The sequence below is a fragment of the Embiotoca jacksoni genome, unplaced genomic scaffold (assembly GCF_022577435.1).
Source record: "Embiotoca jacksoni isolate LCO1_2020_lvr unplaced genomic scaffold, fEmbJac1.0.p SCAF_45, whole genome shotgun sequence".
In the NCBI taxonomy this organism is placed as follows: Eukaryota; Metazoa; Chordata; class Actinopteri; family Embiotocidae; genus Embiotoca; species Embiotoca jacksoni.
The window spans coordinates 2,045,523-2,054,408 of NW_027185398.1; the positions used below are offsets into that span (position 1 = coordinate 2,045,523).

Here is an 8,886-nt window from a genome sequence, read left to right on the forward strand (position 1 = left end):
GATTTATTTGCAATTTTTAATACTTTTTCTTTAATGATTACACAGATCCTTGGGTCGAGTAACAGAAAGCAGAAGATCCAACTCCAACAACCTTGACAATGTTCAAAAACAGGTAAAGAGATTTTTGTTCAGAAAACCTTTAATCGTTAATAGAATTAGTAGTATGACATATTTCAATAAATATTTAGATATATACAGATACAGCAGAAACGGTACATTCTTTTTTTTCTCTTCAAATTGCTTCACATTTTTTGTACAAGCCAAAATATCTGCCATTGTATTTATATTCATGCAAAATATTGTTTCTCAGATTAATGAAAAATAAAAAGGATTTGCTGAACTTTTCTTCTTATTTTTTTTTTCATCCTGCTTTGATGTGCACTCTCAGATTATAAGCATCATAATGAGCATCGTTAAGTTCTGCAAATGAAACAGGTGCACTTTGTGCCAATACACAATAGAAGCAAGTAAAAGCAAAATTAAGGCCATTCCAACTTGTGCAAAACAAAATAAAAGGAAATGAATTGGAATAATAATCATAATAACAACGTTTCCTTAAAGTTCACAGCAGTTCAGGAGTCACCGTATTTGTCCTTCTCCCTCAGGGCATCGGATTGTACAATACATACAATTAAATACAATAAAATCCAATCAAAAACCAAAAACCCCGGAACCGATAGACTCATTAATCATCATCAACGAATCAAACCATGCTACTTTTAAAACCCTGCTCAGAACCTACGAGGGTTTATAAACTTCCCCCCAAAAATAAACTGCATCGCTCTCGTTTTCATTGTTCAGTCAGTTCGCATCACATCGCGCCGTAATGCGATATAAACTCCGATCGCATTATTACGAACCCCTCCCCCCCCCCATCCCCCCGAATAGTATAACAATGATTAATACACTGATGTGAGGCCTATGACGAAGCTCTATCATGACTATGACACACACAACACCCACGTCTGAGGAAGACGTCATGAATCATGTAAAAAATGGAGGTTGAATGAATGCATGGTATGCTGGAAAGTTCCTCGTTGTTGTTTTTTTGTTTGTTATTTCTTTCTCTTTAGTTGCATATTCAACCCCCGTATGGCACGAGAAGATATGTCTGTTGGCAAATATCAAATATAGGCTCGTCGTGGACGGAAGTGCTTCAGTGGCGTCGCAGTGGTTGTTTTCTTTATGGCACAGGAGGAACGTTTTGAACCGGAGACGGTCGAAGGTGCTTAATGGCTCATTTACGTGGTCTGTAATCTCAAAGGAAGTCTCGATGGCACGGTTTCATTTCAATCTGTCACAAGTTCTTGGTCAGCAACTGTTTATTGAGGCATTTGCTGTGAAACTACCGCTTCCATCCCGAAGTCTTCAGCTTCATAAAAAGTTGCCTTTCGGTACAAAAATATCTAGTATTTATGGCCCGGAAGATGCATCTTTTTCTTTTTTCTTTTTTTTAAATCTACCGTAGAAAGATCGTATATGAATTTCTGTTGAATAAGAAGAAAAAAAAAAAATCACGCTACGTGAACTTTGTTAAAACGTTATCTTATTATAATGACGTTATTATTGGACCATTAGGCTACCGGTAGTGCCAGCATGAAAAAAAAAAAGAAAAAAAAGAAAGTACGCAAACGAAGGCTGTTTGTGATTTTGGTCCAACAAAGAAATACCAAATGGGAGCAGCACACAAAATTGACGCTTTTTTTTAAGAAGCATGTTTCTACATTGCGACTGAAGCTGAAGAGCCGACCTGACGGAAAAACAAAACGAGTGTTTATCGAGCTGCGTTCGCTCGCTGAATAGCGCGTTTGCCACCGTTTTGACGAGATAAGTGTGTTTTTCCAAAGACTTCGTTTTGAAAACACTTTCTCGGCCTTTCTGATGAGAAGGCCAAACGTCTTTTAAAAAGTGCGTCCGGTTGCCTTTGGATAACAATTAGATTGAACTGGATGAATGAGAATCTTTACTGCACTTTTTCTCTTGTTTTGCGACATCCTACCAACATACATGTAAAACTGCTCCGTGTTCATTAAATGGTGTCTGATATCACCTGTTTTGATCGTCTGGATTCGTCAGCTCGCCGTGGAACAAATCAGATATCATCAAAAAAAATAAAATGTTTGAAGCTGCAGTCATTAGGCAGCGACTAAATTCATGTTCTCCATCTACACTACAGTCTCCGAGGGGATAATGACAAATTAAGCGAACTGGGACAAGGTAGATATTAATCTGTGTGCTCGTGAAAAGCAGACGAGGGTGATAAATTATCTCTAAAACTGACGTTTCACATCCAAAAAAACGGCTTTATATTTAGCGCTATGCATCGTCTGCGTCGTCCGAACCCTCCGTGAAATGAAGATAAAGCGTCCCAGGTGATCGTGGCCTTTAAAGGTTTTACGTCTTTGTGTCTGGGGATGATTTATGCAGAGTGTTTTGGGGTGGAGCTATTTTTTTCTTGTTTGTTGTTGTTGGTTTTTTTGTGATGGCACTTCCACTTTGAAGTCCTCACATGCTGGAACGTGAACAGAAGAACATGCGTAGCGAAGCCCTTCGGATCATCTCACACCCAAACAAACCAAGCTCATGAACGGTGGCGTTGAACTTAGGCTGGAATAAAAATAAACTCCAATGCTGACACACTAAAAAAAATGATCTCTTTGCAATCAAACGAGAATAATGTGTTAATCTCTCCATGCTCTGCTTCAAGAAAATCTACTTCACAAGAAACGGGGCTCAAGGTGAGGAAAGTGGAACGATAGACGAATGTGGAGGGACAACATTTTCCATATGAAAATACTTTTTGATTGTAATATTTCTATATCTGAAGTTAATCTGACAAAACCAACACACGTGTCATGTTTCTGAGCCCAAACGCCAAAGTGGAAATCCCCCCCCTCCCTCCCCCCCTCCCTCCCCGGCAGCAGCGAAAGGCGAAGAACAGCTGCTGCCCGTCAAAACACCAGAAACAAAACACACATCTTTGGTTTTGCTTCGAAAACCAAGTCGGACTGTGGATAAACAGCATTTTCATGATAAACATTTAACATACACTTGTACTGAACAAGTCCGAGTGAAATGAAATCAAATAAAAAAACAAAACCTGCCCAAGTTTTATTTTGAGGTTGAAGTCCAACCTGCTGCAATAATATCAGCAATTTCAGAAACTCGGTTCTTCATGTTCTTTCTAATAGTTTAAAATCAGCTGGAGTCGGAGGACGTTCGCCGAGCTTAGCATAAACACGCTGAACAAGCTGAAGCAGCTCCTCCGGCTCGATCAATCGCTGCGAGCGTCTCGGAGGCCGATCGAACCCGACCCCAGACGGCAAGAGTTTAAATTGATCGTTTTAATCTCTGATCGGGGAAAAAAAAAAAAAAAAGGGGGAATATGTGCAGTAAATGATCTTAATTTTGAGTTTAGTTTTCCAATTAACGTGCTGAATCTGGTTTCTTCAGTAAAAACAAGCTCTCTCGGCTAACGGCCTCCCGACTCCAGCTCCGTCCTGAACCTACGGACATGAAGTCATATCGGTCTTCTGGAACGCTCACAATTACCCAAAATATTCAACTATTCCTTTACAAATCGGGGGGTAGAAACACGTGTAAATTGTGTGTTGTTGGAAAATTCACACTTTTTCAATGAACACATTGAGGGCAGAAATTCAACAAACATCACGAACAAATGCAAGAAATCTTAAACTCTTTCCATTTTAAGTTTTGCTACAAAATTGGAAAAATGTCCCTTTTTGCCTTCATGCTGTAATCTCTCTGTAAATTTGTAAAAAATAGATAAATTAATTTAAAAAAAGCACTTTGGGATTTTCTGAGTCAACACTGCAGACGTGAGGAGATGACGGAGGACAAACATAAAGCAAACATTTGTACATTAAAAAGAAGAAAAAACATCCGCATCCAGTTGCATTTCTGTCCTTTCTTTCCATATTGTTTTATTCTGGCTGGCTCAGTTTGGATCAATCTGCTTCATGCAGATTTCAACTATTAAAATGTTTTGTAATGTGCGGGCCGCCGGTCACTTCATCACCTTCAGCAAGTACCAAAAAAACAAAACAAGGGACGACTTTGTTGAGATGAAGCTAAGTAGGAAAAATCATAATTGCATATACTGATAGTTGCATAGAGAAGCCTGGCGCAAAGTACAAGGATTTTTTATTTTTTTTTAAATAGCATGTGACAAATCTTCAAACTTATCATCCCGCTGAAATATCAAATCCCGTCCAACACGAGGAAATTAGCTCCCGTCGTTGCGTCGCCGTGGGCGACGACGAAGCTTCATGACGTTAGCAGCTACGCTCGGTGCACGTGAATGAGATGGAGATACAGTAAATTTAAGGTATACGAGGTGTTTATAATCTGTATAATTTACAACGTACGTCCTTCTCGGCTGGTGGGCGGGGCTGTGGGCGTCACATTAAGGCGGGGTCAAAGCAAGGAAGCACTAATAAGGATGTAAACATGTCTATGGTTTCGATGAACACGGCGAGGAAAGCAAACGAGGATCTGCGTTATTATTATTTGCATTTTTTTTTTTTTTTTTTTTTTTTTTTTTTTTATCTGTCCAGGATCAAGCGGCTCTTTCTCCAGTTTATGGAAACAAACATAAAAAACTAAAAAAAACTCAGGGAAAGAAGCAACGTGAGGAGACGTCAGCTGCTGACATCAAACCGCCCCCTCCGGACATCAAACCGCCCCCTCCCGCCCCCTCCGGACATCAAACCATCAAACCGCCCCCTCCCGCCCCCTCCGGACATCAAACCGCCCCCTCCGGACATCAAACCGCCCCCTCCGGACAAACTTCCTCCCGTTTCGGAAAAAAAAAAACCCGTCGTCGCTGCGGAGCGCCGCACGACCACGAGCGACGTGTTCGGTCGGCGCTTAAAAACAATCAAGAAACAAATGTAAAAAAAATAAATAAAAAAACATGAACTAAATGAAGGGACAGGTAGAGGAACACTTTGACCACAGATAAATGTCGTCTCATAATCGTCCAGTGTTTTAGTTTTTTTTAAATTTTTTATTCCAGTGTTGTTGTTCTTTTTTTTTCTATTCGTCCCGTCGTTGTGATTGACAGGCGGCAGCAACAAAACCTCCAGAGTCTCTGCGAGTTCGAGGTTTTCGTGGTGTTGGCAGCGGGGGGAGAGGGGGGGCGGGTGGAGGAGGTGGGGGGGGGAAGGAGGGGCGGGGGGTGGCTTTTGACAAGTGCTTGCAATACACATTTTTGAAGCAAATCTACATATATAGAATGCAGGATCACTGCATCGCTTTTATTTCATGGAAGCACTGATCCGCCGTCCGTCCGCTCTTTTTTTGGTTTTTGGTTTTTTTTTGGTGAAAAAAATCCCTCGTTTTTCCGATGCCCTCCTTCACAGTTAAACATTTCTTCCCATTATGATAGATATACTGTATGAGTATATTACACTGCTGTATGCTTCTTTGCACATCACTTTTTTTTCCCATATAGAATCATATATTTCTCTTCACACACACACAAAAAAAATAAAAATAAAAATAAAAAGGTGAAATCAAATACAAGATCCTTTACAAGACTCTCTGGTCGTCTCCGTTCGTTCCCGTCCGTCCGCTCCCCAACACAGTTTGTCGGGCGTGTCTTGCAAAAAGTTTGTTTACTTTTTCATCTTTTCTTTAATATATTGCCACATTCATATATCATGCATTTTACTGCATTGCTATTGCACTGGTCCGGATTATTCAGGAGGTGTAAAGAGATGGGAACACAGGGGGGGCGGGGGGGGGGGGGGGGTGGAGGGCGGGAGGGTGGAGGGGGGGGATTCAGGGTGGGAGAGGAGAAGAAGAAGAAGAAGAAGAAGAAGAAGAAGAAGAAAAGGGGGAAAAAGATAAAGCGATAAATATCTCAAATGATAGGGGGGGTTGAGGGTTGAGGGGAGGCGACTGCCACAAAAGCAACTTCTCCTCGACCATGAAAGGACGAGGAGGCGTAGGTTGAAAAAAAGGGGGCGGGGCAACGGTAACGGTGTCTCCCACTGAAGCCGTCTCTCTCCGTTTCTTTTCTCTCTCTCTCGTTTGTGTCTCCTCTTCGCCGCCGTCCTCGCCCTCCTCTTCCTCCTCCTCCCGGTTCTCGGCCGACTACTGCTTGTGGACGTCCTCGCTGCGGATGATCTTGTAAATGATCCAGTAGAAAATGTTAAAAATGAGGAAGACGAGCGGGAAGGCCACGCGGGACACCGTGTCGATGCGCTTGGCCCGACCGATGAAGAGCTTCTTCATCTCCTCGATGGTCTTCTCGGGCGCGGCCGACGCCGGGGCGTTGTTGTTGTTGCCCTTGATGGCCATGCCGTCCTTCGCCTGCAGGCAGGCGGGGCCCATCCCGTAGCCGGGGAAGCTGAAGCGCCCCTCGCCCGTCTCATCCTCCTGCAACACAGGCCAAGACTCAGGCTGTTAGGAACCAGAGAAAGACCTTACTGGTGGAGGTGTGTGTGTGTGTGTGTGTGTGTGTGTGTGTGTGTGTGTGTGTGTGTGTGTGTGTGTGTGTGTGTGTGTGTGTGAAGGATGGCATGAAAGGTCAGTTCAATTTCAGTTCAGTTAATTGCAGAGATATTTAGATAAAGAAACCAAATAACACAGGTGACGTGAAGTGAAAATGAAAAGCGAGGAAAGACATTTCACGACGTGACCGCGTGTCCGAGCGAAAGTTAGAAATCTTCAGGTTGAATTTTCATTCATATTCACGGTATTTTACAGTCTGTCCAAGTGGGACGTACGACTGCGTCGTAAAAAACGTGCCTTGAACTTTGACCCTCTCGGTCATGTGATCCGTAGAGCGACATTTGCAGTAAAAAATAAAAAGGATGCAATTTGGAAACGAGTACACTTCTTTTTAATGCCTCTTCTTCTTCCTTTTGTGGGCGGAGCTTCAGTCCCACCGACTCTCTACAGCTCAGTCGATGTGACGTCGCACGACGCGTCCTCCATGCAACCTACCTTTGTAGGTATTTGGTGGATGGAAGTTATGAGTCACACACAGGATATACAACATATATTCAATTAATTAAGACATTCAGATGTGTGTTCGATGCAGCGACGTCATGTGACATTTACAGCCGTGCATAAACGCTGACACCGTGACATTTATCAGACAGAAAGTCCTCCGACGGTCGAGTCGGTCCGATCGACCGATAACACGGATTTCATTTCATTTCTGAGCTGGACGGCCGACAGACGAACGTTCACGCCTGCGGGGCGGTTCGGAGTCGCCGGCCCGACCTCGCTGCAGAGCAGCGTGCAGCGAGAACACGACAACCGCACACAAAAGTCAAATTCATAAATTATGATCATCGTTCAAAGCGCTGACGCCAGGCCGCCATCTTCCCCTTCGTAAAAGTCATCGATACGAGCTGAAGCCGGACGCCGAGCGTGTTTATCTCACCCGTCAAGGGGAGCGAGGAGGGAGGGGTCGGGGGAGGGGGGGGGGGACGGGGGGGGGGGGGGGGGTTATGGAATCAGATTGATTGACACGTGTCGTACTCAAGGTTGCGGCGTGCGCTGTGATATTGAAAATCCTATCTGCTCCGTCACCCTGTCTTTTCATTACAGGAGACACAATGACTTCCTTATCTGGTTCAGAGACTCCAACACAAACATTGACATGGGCCGAGAGACACGGAGGGTGTGTGTGTGTGTGTGTGTGTGTGTGTGTGTGTGTGTGTGTGTGTGTGTGTGTGTGTGTGTGTGTGTGTGTGTGTGTGTGTGTGTGTGTGTGTGTGTGTGAACTAAAATAACAAAGGCTCCAAAGTGCCCTTCAAAGTTAAAACAACACCCACGATATTAAAAAATTCAACAAACAAAGAGCCCTCCGACGATAACGAGTCGTCTTTGTTTGGGTGTTGGACATTTTATTTTTCGGGTGATAAAAGCCAATGTTGGGAATTCATGCATGAATTAATGCGACCGCTGTGGGAGACCGCGTGGCAGCCTATCAGCAGGGAATCTGTCCAATGCATTGTGGGTAAGAAGAAGAAAAAAAAATAGAAATTTAGTAAAGAGAAAACGAAGCAGGAGGAAGTGTTGGCAACAGGAGAACTTGAGTGATGCAAAACCTCTGCAGCTGAAGACGAGCCGGCTCGCTTCTGTTGGAGCTTCCAGCAAAATAAACGACCTACGAGCCGATATTTGTCAATGAAGTGGCAGAAAAGAGGATAAAGACGGTTTTAAAATGAAATCAAATGAGGCAAAAGTGACGACAAAAGAGACCTTTCTTACTTTAGTGTGTGTGCTGGTGTGAGAGTGTGTGTGTGCCGATGTGTGTATCTATAGGTATGTGCATGTGTGTGTGTGTGTGTGTGTGTGTGTGTGTGTGTGTGTGTGTGTGTGTGTGTGTGTGTGTGTGTGTGTGTGTTTGACCACCAGGTAGAGATCCATTTTTAGCGCCCCATGTCCCCGTTCTGTCCTTGCATCCACACCGAGCCATCTATTACTGTTAATACATGTACACACACACACACACACACACACACACACACACACACACACACACACACACACACACACACACACACACACACACACACACACACACACACACACACGCGCGGTGTGTCTACACATTAGCCGCGATGCTAGCCGACCTCTGCCCGTCCTTCAGTGACGCTGCTAAACTATTACAGATGCTCTGCTTTATTCTCCCTGCCATGTGATTAATGTGGAGGGCGGAGGGACGTGAGGAGGAGGCGCAATGAGAGTAGTGGTGGAGGGAGGAGGAGGAGGAGGAGGTGTGAGGAGCAAAAAGGAAGGAAGGAGGGGAAGGAGAACAATAAGGGAGGAAGGCCTGCAGCCTGCAGACAGGGCAAAAAAAACCACGACGACACAAGGTGATTCATTTATGACTAATTACAA

The 8,886-nt window shown here is 43.9% G+C and overlaps 1 protein-coding gene across 3 annotated transcripts in view; it reads right to left on the bottom strand.

Moving 5' to 3' along the window:
* Positions 1-4,760: 4,760 nt before the first annotated feature.
* Positions 4,761-8,886, bottom strand: part of glra1 (glycine receptor, alpha 1) — a 98,428-nt gene continuing 94,302 nt past the window's right edge. For all 3 annotated transcript variants that reach the window (XM_069169418.1, XM_069169417.1, XM_069169416.1), the window contains one exon: positions 4,761-6,405. In XM_069169418.1, coding sequence (XP_069025519.1) covers positions 6,121-6,405 — 285 coding nt within the window. In that variant the 3' untranslated portion in view covers positions 4,761-6,120. The remainder of the gene's footprint in view (positions 6,406-8,886) is intronic.